At 39.0% G+C, this 26,443-nt stretch overlaps 1 protein-coding gene across 4 annotated transcripts; it reads left to right on the top strand.

Annotated features, from left to right (window-relative positions):
* The first annotated feature begins 1,009 nt into the window (after positions 1-1,009).
* Positions 1,010-24,488, top strand: LOC133876400 (peptidyl-tRNA hydrolase, mitochondrial). 4 transcript variants are annotated; one of them, XM_062314676.1, is made up of 10 exons: positions 1,010-1,313; positions 1,812-1,956; positions 3,165-3,369; positions 3,463-3,547; positions 3,649-3,716; positions 4,834-4,884; positions 4,966-5,039; positions 6,564-6,622; positions 6,711-6,787; positions 23,046-23,381. In XM_062314676.1, exons 3-10 carry the CDS (start codon positions 3,262-3,264, stop codon positions 23,175-23,177), a joined length of 654 nt encoding a protein of 217 aa, XP_062170660.1. In that variant the 5' UTR covers positions 1,010-1,313; positions 1,812-1,956; positions 3,165-3,261; the 3' UTR covers positions 23,178-23,381. The 4 variants fall into 4 exon arrangements, with proteins under 4 accessions (XP_062170660.1, XP_062170662.1, XP_062170661.1 ...); XM_062314677.1 differs by lacking the exon at positions 1,010-1,313 and adding an exon at positions 24,263-24,488 and having other exon boundaries at positions 1,715-1,956; positions 23,046-23,192; XM_062314674.1 differs by lacking the exon at positions 1,010-1,313 and having other exon boundaries at positions 1,716-1,956.
* The last annotated feature ends 1,955 nt before the right edge of the window (positions 24,489-26,443 follow it).

The raw sequence follows: 26,443 nt of genomic DNA, 5'->3' as shown, positions 1-26,443 counted from the left end.
GCCTTCTTCCACAACTGGTCCAACCTTTTGAACTTTCCTCTTCCTTCCATTTCCATGCAACTGAGCTCCATTCTATAGACTTCTCACTTCTCATTTTTTCAACTTTCTTCTTATTTATTTTGCCGAACACTTTTCTTTCCTTACTACTACGAATTACAACTGCGACGTTCCCTCCCTCTAATCAAACTTTGATCCATCTACTCCATCCGGATCTTTCACTTGGCTGAGTCTAAGGTCGACTTGAAATACCACAACCATGATCACAACGCCTTGCCTGAGACGACCCGCATACTTTCTGAATCTGAGAGGTTTGACTTGAGCCGAGCTTGAGTTGAGTTGAGTACTCGAGCTTGAACTTGGCCAAAATGATCGAGTTTGAGCTCGATCTCGCACAGGGATTCCACTTTTGGCTAGCCGAATTTGAACACAAAAACTAGGCTTGTGGTAAGCTCGAGCTCGAGCTCAAACTCGAGAAAAAATTGAACGAGTCGAGCTCGACAGATCACTTAGCTACTCGCTCAAGTTCACTTCTATTACACCTTTACTCATATGTGTTTATAAAAGTTTTGTCACCGAATGGATAAATGAGAAGTTTGTTAGGTCTTATAAATGGCTCATCTGGTGTCCAAACTTAATTTCAAGTTTTGGGGTTTGGGTAGTTGTGTACTAAGTCTGCGATTGAAGAAAAACTGCTGAAACAGATAAGTACAAAGCTAGATGTCCGGATGGTAATTGTTCTAGAAAGTATCTATTCCTTGACATGTATGGATGGAGCTGCACAGGTCTGGATTACTCCAGAAACATCTTATTGCTAGGGATGTTTGGACGGCGCTACAGACAATGCAGATGTAGAGTAGATGTCCGGAAACCTTGGACAGTCACTCGAACATGAGAGTTGGTTAGGGTTAATTTACCCTAGCTGGGTCCGGACGGCAAACTTACCTATCCGGATGCCATCGCGTAGTTTTCACAGATTGCTATATAACGCCTATGTTTCTTTCAACTCTTTACATCTCTCAATCATACAATTTTCAGAGCCTTCTAGAGAGTTTTTGAGAGACATGTCTCAAGAGCTTGGAGTTATAATATACTAGACTCTTTAGTGTTGATCCCAAGAAGCTAGATGTGTGAAGATTCTTGGAAGGAGATTCAAGCCAATGTTCTGCGATTGCACAACTGAAGCAATAATTGAAGTCTACCGATAGTGATTGGTAAAGAGTTTGCTCATTGAAGAACAACCAATTGCAGAGCTGGAGTAGAGACTCGTGAGGAACACGTCGTCCTACAAAGTGATATAGTAAAATTCCTAGAGAGTAAGGTTTGCTTTTTTCTGTAGTTTCTTCTTCATATGATTAAGTGAAAGCCTAAGTTTGGCTACCCCGTAAAAGTGTTTCTTTAGTGCAAAGTTTTTCCTTTGTCAACAAAAATCGCTGTATTATGTGTTTGTTGGCTTGTTGATTTCATAATTGTAGTAGTTAATTTGAATATTTATTTCCTGCTTCTTGGTTGGTTTTTAGCGGCGCGTTGGAGTCTAAATCCTAGACTAATAATTAATTGCATGAATTTTTTAATTTTTAGTAATATTACTTTTTATATTCATTTATTTTATATTTTATATTTAACTGACGCAACGTACTTCAAGTATTTTTTTTAAGGGACTCAGAAAATCACTTAAAACAGTCACGAGTTGCCAAACGGGTGCAAACTTCTCTAAAAAATAAAAATAAAAATAAAAAACGGGTGCAAGCTGCGACTGCGAATAGTAGCGTTACTTCTTTTTCTTATTCGGAGCCCCTTATGTTTCCCTCCAGAACCTTCGAAGTTCGATTATCCGCCTCGTGTCTTCTCTTGGGGTCTTGAATGCTCCAAATTCAAAGCTGAATGCCGTTATATCCGCGCGCGCACTCTTCTTGAAGGATACGAAGAAACCCAGAGGAGAACAAGTTCAATACGGAGGTATGCACCTTTGTGGAAACTAAGTTCAGGTTCTGTTTGATTCCAGAGAAAAGCTGAGGAAAACGAAGAAAACTGAACTTTTAATTTGAAACTCTCTCATTTCTTGGGATTATGGACAGCATGAATCTCAATACTTTGTCGGCTTTCATGCTCTCACTTTTCGCCAATTATTAATTTAAGGGCTTTGTACCTTAACCCATTATGCATTCTGATAAATATTGGATTACTTTCATTGACTTATGCTAACTGTGTGGTTTATGTTTTGCCAGCATCGTAAGGGACAAATATTTTGAACCTTGTCATGCTCTTGAGCGATTTTGCATGTGTAGTTCTAAAATTGGATGCACTCTACTTGTTTGTTGAAAGGTCGTGAATGTATAAATTTTCATTGAATGATCAAAAGTGGAAATATTTCATCAGTCTTATTATTCTGCGACTCATGTTTGATTCCCAGATGATGATTCATGCTTGTTTTTCGTACTTGATATGTTTTGGTTTCTGATATCCGTTTGCTGATGCGATTGGATGCTATGACTTTCTTTCTTTCTTTCTCTTTCTCTTTTTTTTTTCTTTTCTTTTTTTTTTTTTTTTTTTTTTTTTTTTTTTTTTTTTTTTTTTTTTTGTGCTGTGTGAACACTTCTTCTGAATTGTAGATGGTGGCTCGGTGTCCTTGCCAGGCGTTATAGCCGAAAATGGTCTGCCTCATCTATTGATTTTGATAGGCAGACCTACTTCATGGCTGACGATGTTTTGGATAAATGTATTTTAGTTGCTATCAAACCACGAGCCTTGCACAATTATCCCCGAGTAATGCTACATATCATCCCTTTGTCCTCCTAAAATTGATGTGGCTCTTAAAATCACCATTGTATCAAAATTCAATAATGATCTATCATAAATTCAATGGTGATTTTAAGAGCCACATCAATTTTGGGGGACTAAAGGAGGACAGTGGGATAATATGTAACATTACTCATTACCCCCATATACAGAGAGTCACTTTGTGCTAGTTCATTGTTCAGTGAACAGTGAAGATAAAGTTTGGAGTGAAGTAACCAATTTTGTTTCCCTTTCTAAACCCCATCAACGTGTCGCTATTCCTATACCGTCATTGCTTGTGATTTTTAATTTTTAAGGTGAACTGTTTTTTATACTTCCTGAGGTTCTTCACTTTCTAATAAAATTAACTTTAAAATAAATTATTGCAGGTGATTAAGAATTGGTGAAGAAGAGGATTTTTTTACAAGAAAAAAAAAGCTTGAGTTATGGTTTTGTAGCCCCATGCATTGGAGGACATGAAAGGAGATGCTTAGCAGGTTAAATAGGCGTTGCTTTTGCACTGTTACTTCACGACCATGGCTCTTTGTAGGCTTGGGCAACCCTGGGGATAAGTACAAAGGAACCAGACATAATGTATTACATGAAATTATGCATCTCAAGACAATAATTTCAGTTTCTTTAATTGTTATTTAACTTTAAAATACATCTTAACTTGTTTCGAACTAGGTGGGGTTTGAGTTGATTGATGCATTTGCTGAATCACAAGGGATTTCAATTAACACAGTTCGCTGCAAAGCTATCTTTGGGGAAGGCATGCCACTTTGCTCCGTTCGCCTTTATATTTTACATTATCTTTTCTTCAATTATTTGTTTTTGTTGGTGAAATTCATGGTTATTTGGTAACAACCTCAGGTTTTGTTGGTGAGGTCCCTGTTTTCCTTGCAAAGCCTCAAACTTATATGAATCTTAGTGGTGAATCTGTAAGTGACTGAGATATTTACTTTTAGCTTCTGATGAAATTATGCTCTTTATTACTTGTACTTTTGTCCACATTAATCTTTTTATGTTATTAGTAAGGGTAATATAAATTTAATCTCTGATTAATCATGCCATTTCAATTTACTCTATGGGTTTCTAAATTTGACTATTAACTCCTTAAGTTTTTCGAATTTTTCATTTCACTCATTCTGTCAAAATCATCTAAAATTGCTGATGTGGCATTTTTTCCACCTCAGTTAAAATTTCCAAACTTTTGTCCACATAAAGTTTTTCGACTTTTAACCCCGTTAATGCCACATCAACATTTTTGCCACCTCAGTAATTTTTTTTATTTTTTATTTTTTTTTATTATTTTTTTTTTATTAAAAATTAGAATCTAAAAAAAAAAACAAAAAAGGGAGGGGTAGCACACCATGCACCCCCCCCCCCCCCCCCCCCCCCCCCCCCCCCCCCTCCTGCAAGGGAGTGGGGGATGCCGCATTAACGATGCTGATGTGGCATAAATGAGGTTAATGTCATGTTAGTAGTTTGAGATGATTTTGTATGGAAGAAATGGTATGAAAATTTCAAAAAACTTAAGGAGTTAAAAGTTGGATTTAGAAACGAAGGGGGTGAATTGAAATGATGTGATTAATTAGGGAATAAATTTATATTTACCCTATTAATAATTCAAGTGATCTGGAATAATTTAAGATTTATGTTTATAATAAATGGGAGCTTCTATTCCATAAACTTGGTATTCTACCAAGAACGGGTGCAACTACCTGTTGATTTGATGTGCGAGTTACCTTCTATGCTTTAGCTGTACTCTGCACAATATGTAATTTCTTCCCTCATTCTCTTTCCAATATTTATGCAAACATATTTAATAAGACAGAGGCATCTGTATTGTTTTGTCTTTTTCGCAATTCCTTAGTGGTCTGGTTTTGTATGTTAAGCAGCTTAAGATATATGCTGTGGAAATCTGGATCACGTTTCCATTCTTTTTTTTTTTACATTTGGAATCTCACATGGGATATAGGTTTTACGCAATGACTTTTTTTTTTTTTTTTTTTTTTTTTTTTTTTTTTTTTTTTTTTTTTTTGGGATTAACTGCAGATTGGACCACTTGCAGCTTACTATAAGCTACCTCTTAATCGTGTGATTGTGGTAATTTTTCCCTTGCATGGCCCTTTTTAGGTTTTCTTCAATTGATAACATTTATGCTGCCATAATGTTTTATGATTGTAGTTTCACGATGACATGGACTTGCCTTGTGGGGTCCTTCGTCTTCACCCTAAAGGAGGTCATAGAAGCCACAACGGGTGTGTAGAGAAAACAATCATTTTAATTGTTTAAGTAGCTTTCCATCCTTATGCATAAGTTAATATGTTAATGATGGTTTGATTTTGCAAATGTTCTTGATGTGAATTTAGATCCCACTCAGACGCTGGGGAGTTTCTCTCTCTTATAATTTGAATAGCCTTTGTTGTAAAGGCAAATGATGGAGATAAAAGATTCTAATTTCGGAAGGAATATGAGTATTTAATTGTATATAAATGCATTGAGAATTGTGGTGAATGTTTAATATGACATATAAACACGCACCAAAAGGGTTTTCTATAGCACGATTTCACCCTCCACCTTTTTCTTATAGTGAGAGCTCCGTGCCATTCGAAATGTAACCTACAATTGCAGATCAAGCATAAGTAAGGTATACTTTTTAATGCTAGGATGCTGCTTTGATAGAATGATTTTTAAGCTTGGAACTCGTCACCAGGAAAGAGTTTGGGTCTGTGACCTAGGCCAGTACAATAAAACCCATTATGATATATATACTTCTAAGACTAAGAGATAGAAGTGAGAGTATAGGCAATTTGTTTCGTTGAGTAGGATATTGAAACCCTTTCTCTTGAACTATAATAGATTAGTGGTAGAGCATGAAAGGGAAAAATCATTGCTATAGTGAGATATAATTATAAATGGAAGAAATAAAATTTAGATGTTTGTTTTATGAATGATTCCCTATTTCATAATATTTTTCTTCTGTATCAGCTTCATTGTGTCATTTCAAATGGCTAATTCGTACACAAGTTTAAAGAGAATGTATAAGCAAGTACAAGGATCCAGTAATTTTTTTCCCCTACTCTGTCTTGATTAGATGGCAAGCATATAACCTCAATTTAAATATTTATGAAATGTTACTTCTAACTTTTTGTTGTTGACCCACTGTTTTGGTCTGGAATTCAGTATGCTAGAAAGTTCAAATGATGATTTATTTCGCAAAACGTTGTTGATATATTATGTTGCCCCGCCTTTGTTGAATTACAATCGACTACTTTTAGGACATCATGTGGGTTTAGATAACTTAAGACTTGGTTGAAGGCGATGTGCTTACAGTGTGTTTTTGGTGAGTACTAGTTATGGATAAAAAGCATGATAAGTATTGGAAACAGTTCCCAGTTAGCCGCACATGCAGATTTTTTTTTTATAAGTAATTTAAAATTCAATAAAAAGCGCAGAGGGGCGCAACCTTAATACACGGGAAGTATACAAGAGAGCCCCTAAACAGGAGGAACAACTAATAAATTAAGAAAGTCTACAAAAGTAGAAACACGATGTATTTTTGAATTTGTGGATTTCCAGAGTTTTAATTAAGTAGCTGATAAAGAAAGTGTTTTCTTTTTGGTCTCCAAGTAAGAGTGTTGATCTACGTCCTTTTTTTAATATGTTAATTGTCTATGTAAGAAGACAAAGAGTTTTAGTCTTGGCATTGATTTTTTAAGTGCTTCTTTGTGGAATGTATGTAGTTATTTACTCTTTTTTTTTTTCCTCTATAACTAAACTAGGCTAAAGAGTCTGATCTCTCATTTTAGAGGCAACAGAGAATTTCCTCGGCTAAGAATTGGTTAGTTTGAATGTCCCAACTTAAATGTGGCTCCTAAATGTTTTATTTTTCTTTTTGTACTGCTAAATTATTTCATTTATCTTTTTAGGTATTGGTAGGCCGCCTGGACAAATGGATCCCAAAGCATTCTTGCTCCAAAAGTTCAATACAACGGCTCAAGAACGAGTAAGTTGTGTTTACTTACTCTTAATTATGTTAGACAACCATGTAATTGACCTTTATGTTTAGCACAACCTTATTTTTCTTAGGATTCTGAAACCAGTTGATAGAAACACTTTAGGGCATTTTGGAGCATTTTTATATGCAGTTTTCCATGAATTTGGATCTTTCTTACACACAATGCATAAGAATATCACCATATATTCAGATTCAATATGTTACAGATTCCCCTTTCAGACTATGAATGACATTTATTTAAATCTGTACTTTTTTCACTTATAAGATCGAGCTGCTTTGTGTTACGACATCAACCCAGATATGGCAGTTCAGTATCATGGGATATTTGGGATTCTTCTACGTCGAAGCAAAATCATGTGAGCTCCGATATGAAGAGAAAAGGAGGCCTTTGTTTTGCCGAGAGGAGCAGAGGTACCTTTCTTGGAGTGATATTGGGCAAACTGAGCATGAGGTGGCTGCGAACAATGGTGGAGGAGTTGATAAGTGGAGAGAATTTGAGTGATTTTTTATAGTTTGTTTAGGTCTGGGGATGTAGTGTATATTGCCCACAGGCATGCAAATAGCCATGGGAGGTTTTTGGAGTTATCGGAGTATGGTGTAAGAGCACGGCGAAGTTTCATTGTTATACTGGAGGGACATGAAGGTAGAGGATGGAGTGATTGTGTTGAACAAATGAGAAAGGCTATCAATTTTCTAGAGCCTCATGGTCAGGTTGGGAGCAAAGAAGATAAAACTCATGGTGGTTTTTCGTTGTTGTCACGGTTGGTGGAGAATGGTCAACGGTCGTACGATCAGAAAATAGAAGACTTAGGCAGAAAGTGGTAGCGGGTTTCGATTCGAAGGAGAGTGGGCCGAGTGGGTTTTAGTCGTTGTTGGAAAAGGACCCGATGGTGGTTAACGGCAAAAGATCGTACATGGATGCGATGGTAGGGACGGAATATGCTCCGGAAATTGGATCAGCTGGGGTATTGTGGGAATTTCGGTGTCATATAAGGTAAAAGAAACATATGTTTTTGGTAGTAAAGAGGTGTAGCCTTTACTCGATAGTTTTGTGAAGAAAGTCAGTGCGGACAGACAAAGTTTTCCATTGTTGGCTTCGGTGAATCCCCCGAATCTTCGGTTTGTAAAAAGAACTTTTGATTTCATTAACAAAGGAAGTGGAGAAATATTTGAAAATGATAGAGGTGGGTCTTATTAATGGGCTTGAGTTTGCAACATTGGATTGTCAACCCATTGAAGGAATTAAGGATTTGGGTTTGGGGAATGAAGGAGAGGGCATAAAAGGATTAGGCCAGTCTATTATTAGGTCCAATGGGGTCAACTGGCCATATAAGACAAATGGGTTGTGTGGGAAGATTATAATGGGTGGGGCAAATGAAAGAAATCAAGCCTCGACCCATTTGAATGTTCGTGTCAGGTTTGACCCGATGTGTAAGGCAATCTATCACTGGAAGGCGGTTTGGAAGGCGAAGCGGGTTTGGAGGCGGGTCAGGGGAAGGATAGTAAAAAAGCCATTGATCCAGCAGAATCTATGCATGGGAGGTTTGTCGCCAAGGAAGGTGGTGATACTGAGATTGAGTTTGGCTTTTCGTCAGATGACGGCAGCAAAAGACGTCGGATGTAACAGTTATGTAAACTGTATACGGATTCTAGAGAAATTATAGGAATGTAATAGAATTTAGTGAAGGAGATAGATGGATTTGATGAAGAAATGAAATTGGAATTAGAATTGATATGGCAAGTTTGAGGATGCCTTCCCTCCAAGCTCAAGAGAACATTACAATCATAAAGCCTACTGCAAAATACCAACTTCGGTTGTTTATAATGGTTTCTATGCTATGTCTAAACGCAGCTTACAAGTCCAAAACGACAATGTTGTTCGAAAACATGCTAAACTATATTCCGCACATTTATCATTCTTCTTATTTGCTTCTAGCTGTAATCCACGCTCCTATTATTTGCTACCAGCTTTAGTCCATGCTAAGTTCAGCTTCAGTCCGGTGTCGCCATGTGTCCATGATCTTGTATGTTCTTGAGGCTTCTTTAGTTAGCTTCCGAGTTCCACTGTCTTGCTTGATCCTTCTTCCGCTTCTGTGTTTTCTGTGTTCCTTTCCCTTTATAGAATGAGTCTGTGACATTACTCCCCCCTTTTAAAACACCTTGCCACAAGGTGTGTGTAGGCATTTTTCAAGCTGTAAAACACTCCTCCCAAGTCGCATCATTCGTCGACTAACCCTCCCAACAGACAAGCAACTCGATGAAAGGGCGATTGTTCTTCGGCCGAGAATGGCAAGCAAGCACCTCCACAGGCTGAGGCTGAAGAACGCTAAGAGAATCCATCGGAGGAAGCATGGGCAGAACAGATGAAGTGGATACCAGCTTGAGTTTAAGCTGAGAGACATGAAACATTGGGTGAATCTCAGGCTCAGGGGGCAAATCCAGCTCATAAGCAACGACACCTACCTTGCGGATGATTGTGAAAGGCCCATAAATTTGGGTGAAAGTTTAAGAGCTCGGTGGGAAGCCATAGAGGACTGCCTATAAGGTTGCAACCAAAGGTAAACCTACTGACCCACTTCAAATGTTCTTTCACTGCACTTTAAATCCTTGTACTTCTTCATACGCTGCTAGGCCAGTTGCAGATTCTGGTGGAGTCTCGCCACGATCTATGTACGGGTGCGGAGCACCTCATCCACTGCCTCAACTCATGTAGTACCTGGAATATAGGTAAGTAAACGGGGAGGGGGTGACCTATAGACCGCCTCAAAAGAAGTCATTTGAATAGAGGCATGCCAACTAGTATTATACCAGTATTCGGCCCAGGGTAGCTAGGAAGTTCACTGTTTAGGGCGATCTTGAGTGAAACACCTAAAGTAGTTCTCAAGACATTTATTGACAATTTCGGTTTGCCCATCCATCTGTGGGTGGTAACTAGTGCTCATCTTGAGAGAAGTGCCTTGCAAACTGAAAAATTCCTTCCAAAAGGCACTAGTAAAAATTGGGTTTCAATCAGAGATAATAGAAGTAGGCATACCATATAATTTGAAAATCTGAGAGACAAACAATTGAGCTATTGTGGCTGTAGTATAAGGATGGGATAGAGCAGTGAAATTGCCATACTTAGATAATCGGTCAACCACCACCATGATGACAGAGTGGCTGTGAGAGAGGGGTAAGGATGCAATCAAATAATAAAAGAACAAAGGAAAAGGGATATGGGCTACTTTGAGAGAGCCGTGACCTCCAAGACACCAAAAGATGTTCTAGGTTTGATAATAATTCAGCATGATTCTTTATCCATTAGGGTTATACTTAAATAGGAGACGACTATGTCATAAGACATAACCATTAGGTCTAGCCGTTGTTACATCATGCAGAAAATCTAAATAGGAAAGAACAATACTAGTGGAATTCTATTCCTTACTAGCTATAATAATTGTGGAGATACTACTCCTTATTCACTGCCGGCTTGGGGGCTATGGTACTGCCACGTAGCCCTCCAAGATTTTGTCTGTATCAGGTAAGCCTTCCACTAAATCCATAGAAATGTCTGCCCAAACCTTTGTAGGAATGGGAAGGGGCTGGAGTAAACCAGTAGGAGAAACATTTTCATGTTTATTCTGTTGACACAACTCACACTCCCGAATGAACTTCTTCAAATCCTTCCTCATACCCTTCCAATAGAAGTCCTTCTTAGCTCTGTGTAAGGTCTTTTCATAGCCTGAACGGCCTGCCATAGGGTCACAATGCACAAAAGACAAGACTTTGGCCTTAAGTTGTGGAGACTTGCCTAGAAGGATTCTGTTCTTGTAGAGTAGGAGGCCATCTCTAAGAGAGTACTTTCGAGTATCTAACTCATGCTGATGCCACTTATCAAGCAATGACTGCAAGTCCTCATCTGCTTGATATTGAGATTTTAACTCATTCACCCAATTGGCAGTAGGAATAGACAATAAGGACATGGTTACTTCATCATTCCAAGCTGTCCTTCTAGACAAAGCATCAGCTACCGGGTTGTCTACCTCTTTTTTGTACTCAATGGTGAAATCATAACCCAACAACTTGGTGATCCATTTCTGTTGGAAAGGGGTGCCTACCTTCTGCTCTAGTAAAAACTTTTAGCTTTGTTGGTCCCGTCTTAACAATGAAGGACTATCCTAAAAGAGAAGGTCTCCATTTCTAGATGGCGGGAACTAGGGCAAACAATTCATTCTCATAGGTGGACATGTGCACGGCCTTACCCTTAATGGCTTTATTGAGATAGGCAATAGGTCTTTTATCCTGCATCAAAACAGTTCCAATCTCCAATCCACTAGCATTACACTCAATAGTGAAAGGTTGGGAAAAATTAGGCAAAGCTAAGACTGGGGCTTGAGTCATTGCAGTCTTCAGGGACTGAAAAGCTTCCTTGTCCAAGTCTGTCCAACAAAAGGAATTCTTTTTCAACATGGCTGTTAAGGGGGCAGCAATAGAGTCATACCCTTTGATGAACTTGCGGTAGTAGCCAGTTAGGCCTAAAAGACCCCTCAGTGACTTGATGTTCTTAGGAAAGGACCAATCCACCATTGCCTTAATCTTCCCTGGATCCGCACAAACACCTTTGATAGAAACCATGTGTCCCAAGTAGTCTACCTCCGCACATCCAAATCTACACTTGGACATTTTAGCAAACAATTGATTTTGTCTTAACAGGCCAAGAGTCAGCCGTAAATGACCTTTATGTGCCTCCAAATCCTTACTATACACTAGTATATCATCAAAAAAATACCAGGATGAACTTTCGGAGATAAGGATTAAAAATGTGGTTCATGAGGCTTTGAAATGTGGAGGAGGCATTTGTTAGCCCAAAGGGCATGACAAGAAACTCATAATGGCCCTCATGAGTTTTTAAGGCTGTCTTAGGGATATCAGCATCAACCACCCTAATTTGGTGATAACCGGATCTTAAATCCAGTATAGAGAAATTTTTAGCCTTCCAACAATTCATCAACAATAGATATAGGGGATTTGTCTTTGATAGTTACCTTATTTAGGGATCTATAATCAATGCACATTCTCCATGTGCCATCGGTCTTCCTCACCAACAGAACCGGAGAGGAGAAAGGGCTATGGCTGTGTCTAATGATGACCGAGTGCAACAGCTCCCTAAGTATCTTTTCAGTTTCTTCTGGTAAAAATGGTATCGGTAGGGCCTTACAGAAACTGGCTACACTCCCTCTTGAAGAGGAATGTCGTGGTCATGAGACCCAACCGGTGGTAGACCTTTAGGCTCCTTGAACACATCTTCATACTGCTGTAAAAGGTCTTGCAAAGGCCCTTGCAATTTAGTAGTTCCTTCCAATTTGGGGGGTGTATTAGCCATCAACACTCCCTTTTTTTCTGTCCTTGTGAACTTAAAAGATTCCCCTTCCTCTAAGCTAACATTAGGACCTTGTTGTATACCTTGCAGCACACAGCTTTGCCCTTGTAGGCTGAATTGCATCTTTAGCTTCACAAAGTCCCAAAAAATGGGCCCTAAGGTGTGTAACCATTGGATGCCCAAAACAATGTCACATCCTGCCAATGGTAGTTTGAAGAGGTCAATTTTGAAAACATAACCCTTCATCTTGAATCCCACTTCCCTGCATCTGCCTGGGCTAGCCACCTCCTGTCCATTAGCCACCTGAATTGTGATCCCATCATGAGCCATCGGTTGAATACCAAGAATTGCTGCAATCTTAATATCTAGGAAGTTGTGGGTACTACCCGAGTCAACTAGGATTGTCACTTGTTGATATTTCAAAATCGCTACAATCCTCATTGTCTTTGGATTAGGGGTTCCAATGATGGCATTAAGAGAGATTTTTGGAAATTCCTCTAGGAAGAATTCACCAGGGTCATCTTCTTCTCGTGGTATCTCTCTAAGCTCCTCTTCATCATTTTCTCCTATAGCTTCGTTGAGAAACAACTTAGTTACACTGCATACGTGGCCCCTACTCCATTTTGAGTCACAGGAATAACATAGTCCCTTCCTTCTTCTTCCATTTGTGCTTGAGACATCTTCTGGACTGGAACCAGGGCCTGATTCAGATTACCACTGCCCTTCACAGCTTGGCCAGCTCCAAATAGAGGTTGACTAATTTGCCTTGGATGTCCCTGCATAGTCACCCGAGTGCCAGCACAACCATTGCCCTTCGAGAATCCAACTGGTATCTCAGCATGCACCCTGTGACTAGAGGTTTGGAATTGATTAGAACTCCATGTAGGCCTAACAACTCTCCTAGTAGTCATCACACATTCTTCTTGAATTCTGGCTAGGGAGTAGGCATCAATTAAACTCTTAGGATTGAACATTCTCACCGGTAGCTATATCTCATCCTTTAAACCTCCCAAAAATATGCTTAGTTGATGAGATTCAGGCAGCCCTTGAACCTTAATGGCCAGATTATCAAATTGAGTCTTATATTCTTCAAGCAACCTACTTGTTTCAATTTTGTTAGGGTTTCGATACGGTCATCGTAGGATCCTTTTCCAAATCTAATGTTCATAGACCTAACAAACTCTTCCCATGTAGAAAGACATTTATTAGCCTTTAACTCTTGAAACCATACAAGAGCCTTACCTTCCATATGAAAGGAAGAAATGGAGAGCGTGCATTCGGCGTCTCATAGAAATCGAAAAATTGAGTAGCACAGCAACACCACGTTTCTGGATCTTCCCCATCGAAATGAGGAAACTCTAGCCTAATCGTCCGGGTATGAAACCCATCCCCTGAGCTGTTACATTTATGGTGTGAAGGTCCTCCACAGAAACTATGTCCATTGGTTCCATGATTGAAACTTGGATCATGCTGTCCATTTGTGTGCCTATTGTTAGCATTCAGCAATTCTTGGAATTGCTTCAACATTTCCGACTGGCTTTGTTTCATAGCCAATTGCATAGCTGCTTGCAAATCAGTTCTAGTCACTATTTCAGCTTGCATGAGGGTCATTCTGTCCCTCAACACTTTCCATTGTTGCGCTTCATACGACATTGTTGAAGACCTAGTTTTCATAAGCTCAAGATCAAGATCGAGGCCTCTGATACCACTTGTAACAGTTTTATAAATTGTATACGGATTCAAGAGAAATTATAGGAATGTAATAGAATTTAGAGAAGGAGATAGATGGATTTGATGAAGAAATTGGAATTGGAATTGGAATTAGAATTAGAATTAGAATTGATATGGCAAGTTCGAGGATGCCTTCCCTCCAAGTTCAAGAGAACATTACAATCATAAAGCCTACTGCAAAATACCAGCTTCGGCGGTTTATAATGGTTTTATATGCTACGACTTGCATCACAAGTAATCTAAATGCAGCTTACAAGTCTAAAACGACAATGTTGTTTGAAAACATGCTAAACTACGTTCCGCACGTTTATCATTCTTCTTATTTGCTTCCAGCTGTAATCCACGCTCCTTTTATTTGCTACCAGTTGTAGTCCATGCTAAGTTCAGCTTCAGTTTGGTGTCGCCACATGTCCAGGATCTCGCATGTTCTTGAGGCTTCTTTAGTTAGCTTCTGAGTTCCACTATCTTGTTTGATCCTTCTTCCGTTTCTTCCGTGTTTTTTGTGTTTCTTTCCCTTTATAGAATGACTCCGTGACATCAGAGCTTTTGGGTCTCACACAGATAAGATCGAAGGTCTAATAGATGTCGACTGGGATGGAGCAGTTGGTAGGACTTTGGCAAGTTCGGTGACTGGTTAGTAGACGACTGTAGAAGAAGTCATCAAAGCATCTAGGTTTGACTCAAACACAACCGTAGGTACTTTTGATGACAGAGGGGAGGTAGTTGCGACTAAAGTCCCAACTAGTTTAGTGATGTTTAAGCAGATATCAGAAGCTGTAGGAACTGGTGGTTTTGGGTTTCTCACAGATAAGACCGAAGGAGGAAACTGTGAAAGGAAAGGTATATAGGGTGAATGGGTCGTTGGATGTGGGGTTGTCTTCAGAGAGCTCGTCATTTGGGTGATCAGTTTTAGCATTAGATGGCAGATATTGGACCAAAGTACAACAGGCCTTTTTTGAATTATTTCTCTAGAAACCCTTTGGTGCTATTGGAGAATGGGGTGGGGAAAGGAAGTCTAGAGGGCCAGGAGTTAAAGGGGGGTGGGAGTAAGTTGTTTGAATGGAAGTGAGAGTGAGTTTGAAAACGGTTCTTCTTATGGGGCTGAGCTTTATCTATATTTGGCTATGGTAACTTCTCCAGACGAGGAGAGTATAGGAAGAGAGCCACTGAATATTCATCCGCTTAATGTAGTTAGGAACATGGAGTGAATTATTTAGTGTCTTCTGATTGGGTGGTTGAGAGGGTAAAATATTTCTGTCATGTGGTGGGTTGTCCCATGAAGGATTTGATGAGCGGATAATGGCTTTGTTTTTAGCAATTGAGACAAGTAGGAATCAGAATGGTGTGGTTAGCTCTCCTAAATTTGGTTCGAATAGAGGTAAACGAGAACTAAAAAGGTTGGCTTGCTCCATTAATTTTGACTTACAGGTGGACACTCAAACAGAGGAAAAGGGAAGGGAGGGGGAATGTTATGTTAATGAAGCCTAAAATACTTTCCTGGAATGTGAGAGGGCTGAATGAGAAGGATAAAAGAATGTGGATTAAAGGTCTTATTAGGGATTGGAAGGTGGATGTTATTTCTTTGCAAGAAACTAAATTGGAGTTCGTCTCTAGGGAGGTAGTGAGAAGTTTATGGGGTTGTCTTCATGTGGATTGGTGTTATTTAGGGGTGAGAGGAGCTTCTGGAGAGATTTTGTTAATGTGGGGTAGAAGGGTGGTGGAAAAGGTAGAGTAATGTATGATGCGGAACGCAGCAACAAGAGTTAATTGGGTCGTTTAATTTTATTTAGGTTTCAATTGGATTATCAGTTTATATTCTATTTAATTTTTATAAGTTATTTTTGTAAAAAAATGGGCATTGTCGTTGCCCTAAGTTATGTTAGGTAAGTCAATAAATTATGTTAGGTAAGTTAATAAATAGGCGTTGCCCTTAGGTTTAGTCGGAGTCTATTTAAGCATGGTTTGTTCTCCAATGGTGGGAGACTTTGATGATGGAATAAAATGAGGAGAAAGGGATTTTCTCTTCCTCTTTTTTAAATTTTTTCTTTCCTGGCTTTTTTCTGGCTTCTTTCTCTTTCTAGCTTCTTCTCTCTTCTTTCTCTTCTCTTTTCTCTCTCTTTACTCTTACGTTCACCTTGTGATTTCTTTTATTGCTGTTTGTACTGCATCAACTTTGGTATTAGGGCCAATACCGATTGTTTTCCATAACAATCTGTCCGATCCAGCACCATGACAAGTATCACTCCAACACCACCACTGTCCATCATCACAAACCTCCCTACTGCCACCCATAGAACATTGTGAAACCCAACCACTTCCATACAACCCAAACCATGGCCTTTTTTTTAAAAAAAAAATAATTAAAAAAGCACAAACCTCAACTGTCTAGCGTCACCATGGTTTCATCTAGACAGCTTAGTGTCCACCGTCATCCCAGATGCGCTGGCCACCGTAGAATTGCCGCACTTGTCACATGTGGCCTTCTCTTTGCCAGCCACCTCTAGAAAGCACTGCACCCAGCATCCCAGGCGCGCCGCCCCAGTTGGCCGTCTCCGCCGTCAGCCCACTGCCCAGCCCTGGATTGCCAAACCACAAACCTCCACACCTCTAGATCCCGTTTCTTGTTACTAGGTTGCAAGAAAAACATGTAAAGAAGCATTTGTTAGGCTCAGGAGGAGAGAAAAAAAAGAAAGAAAGTGTTAGACGCTTGCTGCCATTTCAGACCGAGGTTAGGTTGCTTATGCATGTATTTCAACCTTTCAAAAAAAAAAAAAAAAGAGCATGGATTTCAACCTTTCAAAATTTCAAAACTCGAGGTTAGTTTTCTCCAACCAGGGGAGAATGATGCGGAACACAGCAACAAGAGTTAATTGGGTTCTTTAATTTTATTTAGGTTGCAATTGTATTATTAGTTTATGTTTTATTTAATTTTTATGCGTAAGTTATTTTTGTAATTCAATAAATAGGCATTGCCATTGCCCTAGGTTATGTTAGATAAGTCAATAAATTATTTTAGGTATGTTAATAAAGGGACGTTGCCCTAGGGTTTAGTTGGAGTCTATTTAAGCATGTTTTGTACTCCAACGGAATGAGACTTTGATGATGGATTAAAATTATGAGAAAGTGATTTTTTCTTCCCCTCCCTAGTTTTCTTCTCTATTCTCTCTCTTTATCGGCTTTTTTCTGGCTTCTTTCTCTTTCTAGCTTCTTGCCTCTTCTCTTTCCTTTATTTTCTCTCTTTACTCTTACTTTCACCCTGTGATTTCTTTTATTACTGTTTGTCCTGCATCAATGTGTGGGGAGATTCTCCATTGCATGTTCCTTAAGAAATGTTTGTGATGATTTTGAGTGGGCATTTGCATGGGTTTATGGTCCTAATAATGACATTGATAGGAGAATGTTTTAGGATGAGTTGGGTGGGATTATGAGCTGGTGGGGAGGAGCCATGGTGCACTAGGGGAGATTTTAATGCTATTCGGTATCCGATTGATATTCAAAGATACCTGTCATTCTCTAGCCATGATGGAATTCAGATTTTATATTTGAATAGGGCCTCATGGGCGTCCCACTTGTGGGTGGACAATTTACGTGGTCTAATAATCGTGAGAATGAATGTGGTAAAGAATTGATGGGTTTCTTCTTTCTATTGATTGGAAAGAATAGTTTCTTGATGTCGCTCAAATGAGACTTCCTGGACTTTTGTTAGATAATTTCCCTTTGTTGCTTGATTGTGGGGTTGCGAGTAGGAGAAGTCGGTATTTTAAGTTTGAGAATATGTGGTTGAAGTCTAAGAGTTTTTTGGTGCAAGTGAAAGTATGGTGCAAGTCTTACAACTTTCAGGGCTCCCCTAGCTATGTGTTGGCATGTAAATTGAGAGCTTTGAAAACGGATTTGAAAAAAATGGAATTAAGAGATCTTTGGTGATTGATGGGGTTGCGAGTAGGAGAAGTCGGTATTTTAAGTTTGAGAATATGTGGTTGAAGTCTAAGAGTTTTTTGGTGCAAGTGAAAGTATGGTGCAAGTCTTACTACTTTCAGGGCTCCCCTAGCTATGTGTTGGCATGTAAATTGAGAGCTTTGAAAACGGATTTGAAAAAAATGGAATTAAGAGATCTTTGGTGATTGTGGGAAGAGGAAAAAGGTGTGTTAGTGGTTGGTATTCGAGAGCTTGATATTATTGTCGAAGGTCAATCATTGTTTGAGGAGGAAGGACAAAGAAAGGAGTATTCTAAGGATTTGGAGAGGCTGCTTTTTTTATGAAGAAGAGAGTTGGAGGCAAAAATCAAGGTGCTATGGTTGAAAGAGGGTGATAAGAATGCTAAGTTCTTTCATCGGTTGGAAAATTCTAATCGAAGATATAATATTGTTGATGCTTTAGTTGTTAATGGGTCTTTATCTTCAGATTCTATGAAAATAACGGAGCACATAATGCAGTTCTATTCTCAACTTTACTCTAAATAGTTTAATTGGAGGCCAAAGTTTGATGGCATGTCTTTTAACCGCATTGGTGAAGATGAGAGTTCTTTGAGGTTTATGAGATGATGAGAAATCTGAATGGAGATGAGGCCTCGAGCCCTAACAGATTCTCATTGGCTTTCTTTCACAAGTGTTGGAAGGTTCTAAAAGAGGATATAATGGCGATATTCAAGGAGTTTCATGGTAGAGGACACTTTGAAAAGAGCATATATGCAACTTCTATATCTCTAATTCTTAAGAAAGTTGGTGTTGTGGATATTAAGGACTTCCATCCTATAAGTTTAGTGGGTGGTATATAAAAAATTATTTAATTTTTTTTTTCTAAGGTACTAGCAAACAGGCTGAAAACAATGTCGGAGAAGATCATTTCAAATTCACAAAATGCGTTTATCAGGGGGAGACATATTGGATTTTGTGTTGGTTGCTAACGAATGTATTGATAGTCGACTTCGATCAGGAGTCCCTGGCTTGTTGTGTAAATTGGAATCGAAGAAGGCTTACAACCATGTGAATTGGGAGTTTCTGTTGTATTTATTGAAGAGAAATGATTTTGGGGAGAAATGACGAGCTTGGAATGCATAACGTATATCTATAATGCGATTTTTCATTCCTGTTAACGGTGTTCCATCTGCATCATTTAGTAGTTCTCGTGGTTTGAGACGGGTAGATTCGTTATTTCCTCTTATATTTGTGGTTGTTATGGAGGCACCAAGTAAGATAATGTCGGCCACAGTAGATAGAGGGCTATTTTCTGTTTATCGGTGGGGTTGAGGAACGATGGCAATTTTGTAGTGTCTCATCCCTTATTTACAGATGGCACATTGATCTTTGTGAGGCTAATAGTGAATAACTCTGCAATTTGTGTTGTCTCTTTCTGTGCTTTGAAGCAATGTCGAGGTTGAAGATTAATCTTTCTAAATCAGAGATTTTTCCGGTTGGTGAAGTGGTTGATGTAGATCTTTTGGCTAATATATTTGGGTGTAGTGTAACTAGGCTACCAATGAAGTATTTGGGTCTTCCATTAGGAGATTCTTATAAATCTACTATATGGAGCGGCATTGTAGAAAAAATGGAGATGCGGTTGGTAGGTTGGAAGAGATTGTATTTGTCGAAGGGAGGGAGGTTGATTTTGATTAAAAGTACATTGTCCACTTGCCGACGTACTATATGCCCTTATTCCCCATTTTGGTTAGGTTGGCTAAAAGGCTAGAAAAACTTCAGCGAGATTTTTTATGGGGAGGTATAAATGATGAGGGTAAGTTTCACTTAATAAATTGGTCGAAGGTTAGTTCTCCAAAGCAAATGGGGGGTTTGGGGGTAAGAAATTTGATTCAGTTTAACCAAGCTCTTATGGGCAAATGGTTATGGCATTTTGCAACAGAGAGGGAGGTTTTGTGGAGATCGGTGGTGGAAGCCAAATTGGGTTGTTTAAGTGGAGTTTGGTGCTCTGAGGTAGTGGTCCTTTGGAGTTGGAGTGTGGAAGCATATTAGGAGGGGGTGGGGAGTTTGTTTTTCAAGTTTTGTTAGATATGAAGCCAAAGAAGAATGATGTCTTGGATGTGAGAGACTTTCGGCCTATCAGTCTTATTGGGGGAATTTACAAGATTATTTCCAAAGTCCTTGCGAACAGGTTTAAATCAATTTTGGGTAAGATTATTTCAAACACCCAAAACGCGTTCATAGGTGGTCGACAAATCTTGGATTCAGTGCTTATTGCTAATGAATGTGTGGATAGTCAAATTCGTTTGGGGGATTCTGGGTTGCTGTGTAAGTTGGATTTGGAAAAGGCCTACGATCATGTGAATTGGGACTTCTTGCTTTACCTACTACAACGTTGTGGCTTTGGGGAGAAATGGAGGGCTTGGATTCGTTTTTGTATCTCTACGGTGAGATTCTCCATCCTTGTCAATGGAACTCCATCGGGTTTCTTTACCAGCTCTCGCGGGTTGCGACAAGGTGATCCTCTGTCACCTTTATTATTTGTGGTGGTTATGGAGGCTTTGAGCCGGATGCTGGTTGCTGCGTTGGAGCAGGGTTCGATGACAGGTTTTGCAGTGGGACATAGAGAGTCAGAGGCAATAGTAGTGAATCATTTATTATTTGCTGATGATACATTGATCTTTTGTGGGGCGCAAGAAGAACAAATTCGACATCTGAGGTGCATCTTTCTTTGCTTTGAGGCAGCATCGGGATTAAGGATCAATCTAGGAAAATTAGAAATTGTTCCTATTGGTGAGGTGGAGGATGTTGAAGGGTTGGCTCAGCTTTTGGGTTGTCGGGTTGGTTCTTTGCCTATGACTTACTTGGGTATGCCTTTGGGTGCCTCTTACAAGTCCGTTTCTACTTGGAAAGGGGTGGTTGAGAAAATGGAAAGGAAGCTGGCTGGATGGAAGCGTATGTATTTGTCAAAGGGCGGGCGGTTGACTCTTATTAAGAGCACGCTGTCCAATCTCCCCACGTATTTCTTGTCGTTGTTCCCTATTCCTTTGAGGGTGGCTAATCGTCTTGAAAAAATCCAGAGGGATTTCCTATGGGGTGGTATAGGGGATGAGGCCAAATTTCATTTAGTAAAATGGAACAGGATTTGTACTCCGTTGCATTCAGGTGGGTTGGGAGTTCACAACCTCACCCAGTTTAATCAAGCTCTTCTGGGTAAATGGTTGTGGAGATATGGTAGGGAGAGAGAGGCTTTATGGCGTTTGGTGATTGACGCCAAATTTGGGAGCCTAAAGGGGGGGTGGTGTTCTATTGAGGTGTCGGGTTCCTATGGAGTGGGGGTTTGGAAATATATCAGGAAAGGATGGGAGAAGTTTTGTAGTTATGTTCGGTTTGTGGTAGGGGATGGGTCACATATCAGTTTCTGGCATGATTGGTGGTGTGGGGAGAGATCTTTGAAGCATTGTTATCCAGTTCTGTATAGTATTGTGAGGAACAAAGCTACAATGGTGGTGGATAATTTGGTTGTTCAGAATGGAAATATTCATTGGAATGTTCTCTTTACGCGGCAATTCCAGGATTGGGAGATGGAGATGGTGCTTTCTTTCTTCGAGCGGTTGTACTCCACTTAGATTCGACAAGGAGAGGGTGACAAGTTAGTTTGGAACCTTTCTACAAGGGTTTTTTTGAAGTAAGGTCATATTATGAAGTGCTTAGTAGGAAAGAAGGCCCATCATTCCCGTGGAAGAATATATGGTGTGCTAAGGCTCCGACAAGGGTGGCGTTCTTTGTATGGTCGGTAGCTTTAGGAAAAATATTGACCCATGACAATCTGGGAAAGAGGAATATTGTGGTTATTGAGTGGTGTTGTATGTGTAAAAAGAAAGGGGAGTCTATTGATCATCTGTTACTTCATTGCGACGCTGCCCGTGAGCTTTGGAGTTTTATGTTTTCTTTAGTTGGAGTTGAGTGGGTCATGCCACAAACGGTGTTGGATTTGTTGACTACATGGGGTGCGTTTTTTGGGCATGGCCTAGCTAAAAAAGTTTGGCGGTTAGTTCCTCATTGTGTTTTGTGGAGCATTTGGCGGGAACGGAATGCGAGGCTTTTTGAAGATGTCGAGACTGTAATGGTAGTGTTAAGGAAGCGTGTACTTAACACGCTATATCTTTGGATAGCGTCCCGTCTTTGCCACCTAGGTGTTTCTACTTTTGTAGACTTTCTAAATTTATTAGCTGTTCCTTCCGTTTATGAGCTCTCTTGTATACTTCCCGTGTATTAGGGTTGCGCCCCTCTGCGCTTTTTATTGAATTTGAAATTACTTATCAAAAAAAAAAAAAAATGAAGTGGGAGATGGTACTAAGATAAGATTCTGGCATGAATTATGATGTGGGGACCAACCTTTGAATGATTATTTTTCGGAGTTGTTTAGTATTGCTTGTTGTAAGGAGGCATGGGTGGCAGATTACTTGCAGATTTCTGATGGCAACATTTAGTGGAATTTATCGTTTTCATACCTGCGCATGATTGGGAAGTATAATTAGTGACCAAGTTTCTTTATCTGTTGTATTCTCTCAAAATGAGACAAGGTGGGGCGGATGGTATTTGGTGGATGCCATCCAAGAGGTAAAAGTTTGAAATATGATTGTTTTATCAAAAGTTATCCACTCCGACTAGTTCTTCATTTCCATGGAAGACTATTTTGGAGATTCAATGTTCCATCGAGAGTGAGTTTCTTTGTTTGGACAATCGGAGAAAGAGAAAATTCATAGTGGTGGATTGATGTAGCATGTGTAAAAGGAGTAGGGAATTTGTAAATAATTTTTTTTCTCCATTGTGACATGGCAAGAGAATTATGGGCATCACTCAATAGCCTTTTCAGAGAAGAATAGGTCATGAGACTTCGGTGATTGAGCTCAAGAATATCTTAGTCAAGTTGCTTTATACATGGACAGGGCCGTATAATCCCTCAGTTTTGTAATTTTTCGGTGTTTTTTTTTTTTTTTTTTTTTTTTTTTTTTCATTAAAGGGGTTTTCTCTTGTATACTACATGTGCACTAAGGTTGTTCCCCTATGCTCTTTTAATGAAATGGCATTACTTATTAATAATAATAATAATAATAAGATATGGCAGTTAAGGGCTTGCTTTACCATCTTTGATAATAATAAAAAGATACGGTTGTGCTCATGGTTGAAGGCGTATATCTTTTCACTCTGGTAATGTGATATACCTTTTTTTGAATAGATTGATGCTGGTTTGCAAGATGGGGTGGTCGTGTTGAAGCTCCTTTTATCTAAAGGATTGACCGAGAGTGCAAGATGCTTTAACAGTGAGCAAAAGTACAAGCATATAAGATTGCAGACTGTGCCGACATGACAAGCTCAAGCTGAGGTTTTAGTTTTTTGATATTTTAGATTGCTGCAGAAGCAGGATCTTCTGTGTTGTTTTTCTTTAGGGTAAGAAGCCCTAGGAAGTGTGCTATCCGTAAGTATGAAGTATGTCGTCGATCTTTTTCCTCTCAGAAATATCCTTTTGTAATATTTTAGAAATCGTTAAATTCTTTTTCTCGTTTCACAAGTCTGGTTTTGCCTTCCAGTGTTTTGTTTTTTCCCCATGTTTAGCCCTAGGAACTGCAGTTGTCATATCAAGTTGGCCCTTCTTATAGATGTTTGTGGTTATTTGAACAAGTTTACGCTTAAATGATCAGCCTTAACATGGGCTAAATAACTTGAATTAGCCATGCAGAATATGCTGCTCAAGACTGATTTGGAAGTAAAATATTTTTCCTTTTTCCCCATGTTTAGCTCTAGGAACTGCAGTTGTCATATCAAGTTAGCCCTTCTTATAGATGTTTGTGGTTATTTGAACAAGTTTACGCTTAAATGATCAGCCTTGACATGGGCTAAATAGCTTGAATTAGCCATGCAGAATATGCTGCTCAAGACTGATTTGGAAGTAAAATATTTTTCCTTTTTCCCCATGTTTAGCTCTAGAAACTGCAGTTGTCATATCAAGTTAGCCCTTCTTATGGATGTTTGTGGTTATTTGAACAAGTTTACGCTTAAATGATCAGCCTTGACATGGGCTAAATAGCTTGAATTAGCCATGCAGAATATGCTGCTCAAGACTGATTTGGAAGTAAAATATTTTTCCTTCTGGCAATATTGTAATTTACTTCAAAGCTCTTAAATCTGTAGGCAGTGAAACCCTTATCTGATTGTGGCTTTTAAATTATGGCCTGTGTTATAGAAAAGATTATGGCATGTGAGTCACAATACAAGTATACCAGATTGTAGTACATTAGTGACTGTCGTTTGATTCAAATTTGATTTGCTTTGTGCTCGTGACTTTCATAATAGCTATGGATTTTATTGGCATCAAAGTATTCTAATCTTATAGAGCTGTCTGTGGCCCGATAATTGATTTACTGGAGACAATCTTTACTGTTTATTTTTTCACAGGAAATGGAGGTAAGCAAAAGTCGATTATGAATGTACAAAGTTCAAATAACATTGATCAAGGAGGAAAAGAAAGGCTCTTCACACCTATAATCACATTCATTTCACACCTACTGACGTAGTGCATTTAAAGTGGTTTCTTATGTCAGTCATTTAAAGAGAAATTTGAAAGAGAAATTTCTGCGTGTTTGGCATCCCCTTTATAATCAAGAGACGAAAACCCGTTTTAAAGAGAAATTTCTCCCAAGTCTTCTTTGGTGAAATAATTTGATCTTTGATTCCAACCCAAATCTGATTCGTGCTAGAGGGAAAAGCTGGCTCAAGTCTTTCTTCGTGATTTGCCTTTCTTCCTTTTTGAGTTTCAGCTATCAAAGTCTTCTCATTTGTTTTATTTAAATAACATTTAATCTATTATAAGAAAGTAATATGGTTATTGAGTTGGGGAACCTGAGATAGCATGGAGTGGTCTTACGAAATTCCACCATCAATTTTTTGCCACCGCCACGGTGTCTTCAATTCAATCTATCCTCTTAACTTAGCTCCAATCCTGCCATATTTTTGGCCTTTCACTTGCGGGTTAGACTCCATTTTTTCGTTGCAGTTATAACATAGGCCATTTTCCCTACTTGCATTTGGACATGGCTTACCTGTTGCATGGGCAATGCAGGTCTCCTTGTTTGGACAGTTAGCTCCAGCACTTCCAATAGCTTATTCATTTCTATATGCAAAATGGCTAATCAAAACCTACTTTATCTATTTTAGTTAATAAGCTTTAAAATGCACTATACATCCGACTACTTTATTTCTTTTTAAATGATCATATATTTTTCGATTATCCTTTTTTTTAACAGTCATATCTTTCAACGAAGAATTGTTCAGCGGTGTATCTGTTTGTTTATGAACATATCTGTTGCTGTTTTCATGTTTTTTTGTGTAAAGCTGATAGTTCAACTTGCTTGTTTGAATTATGAGCCATTGCAATTCAAATACATATGAACAATTTCATTTGCAGAGACTTGAAACAACTCTGGATCTGTAACGTATATGATCCTCTCCATATTGGGCTCCATCCAAATGATCTCTCTGTCTCTCTCTGTATGATTCAATTTCGTTTTCAATCTTCTCATTATTTTTGTTGTATGTCTAGAATTAAACCAAGTCCACGCTAACAAACCTGTACTCTTTCGTAATCAATCTCATTTGAATGAGCACTGTGATATCACTGTGGAATAGACGTCAATTTTTGGTCTATATGAACCTGAGCGACACGTACACCGAGAGAGAGGAGGAAAAAGAAAAGAAGAGACTATTCAGAGAAGGAGAGAGGCCCGAGAGAAATATTAGAAAATGCCATCGTGAACAGTATAACTCCTCAATGTTCACAAATCCAAGACAAACTTTTTGTCATTTTCGGTAGATAATGGGGTGGAATGGCTTTTTATGCTTTTGCTTAGCTATTCTAGTTGAAAGGAAAAGATGCATAATTTATTGGGAATGCTCTTAGGTCGTAAATGTTGGATCTCCTTCCACTATCTTGACCCTATAGTTTTGGGCCTTGGCCTCTTGGATTTGAGCCAGCCCAAATGTTTCTGATAGGCTCAGGGGTTGAAACATATGAACTGTAAGCCTAATGTCCTCCCGTAATGTAATGCTCGGAAATTCAATCTCATGAAATAATTATGGAACAAGGTTTTATTGATAAAAAAATAGTTATCATTAAATTTTTATACGTTTCTTGGACGAGTAATGTTAGAAGTCCTTCTAATAATGATGTGACTTTTAAAATTACCATTGAGCTTGTGATTGATTATTATTGAATTTTGCTAAAATAGCGATTTTAAAAGCCATCTCATTTTTTGAGGGATACAAGAAAGACTTTTAAAATTACTATTTCTTAGACAAGTTATAAAAATTAGGAATGGAACAATGTGACTTCATGGCCTGAAACTTTGAATTTATGAAATAATAGACAAATATACTCCAAATGTATCATGTGATATATCAAAATGTCTATCTCGGAGTCATCTAGCTGCCGATAAAATTCCAGAACGATCATAGTATGTTAAGGATGTCAAAATAGGCTCGGAGTGGGCCACACCTGGCAGCCGCTCATAGACCGCCAAGTGCCAGCCTTGTTGCATGCCCACATTAGCCGTAGCTAGGGCTGCTACCAGATGGCCCTAG

This window comes from Alnus glutinosa, chromosome 8 (genome assembly GCF_958979055.1).
Source record: "Alnus glutinosa chromosome 8, dhAlnGlut1.1, whole genome shotgun sequence".
NCBI classification, from domain to species: Eukaryota; Viridiplantae; Streptophyta; class Magnoliopsida; order Fagales; family Betulaceae; genus Alnus; species Alnus glutinosa.
The sequence above is the reverse complement of the archived record's forward strand: the minus strand, read 5'-3'. Positions and strand labels throughout refer to the sequence as shown.

Bases quoted from the DNA above. Each gene is read 5' to 3' on its own strand.
- LOC133876400 (XM_062314677.1), top strand. From the start codon at position 3,262: ATGCTTAGCAGGTTAAATAGGCGTTGCTTTTGCACTGTTACTTCACGA. The intron at 4,885-4,965 runs GTAATTTTTCCC...TTATGATTGTAG, and splicing joins CTCTTAATCGTGTGATTGTG to TTTCACGATGACATGGACTT. The intron at 5,040-6,563 runs GTGTGTAGAGAA...TAACTAAACTAG, and splicing joins GGTCATAGAAGCCACAACGG to GCTAAAGAGTCTGATCTCTC.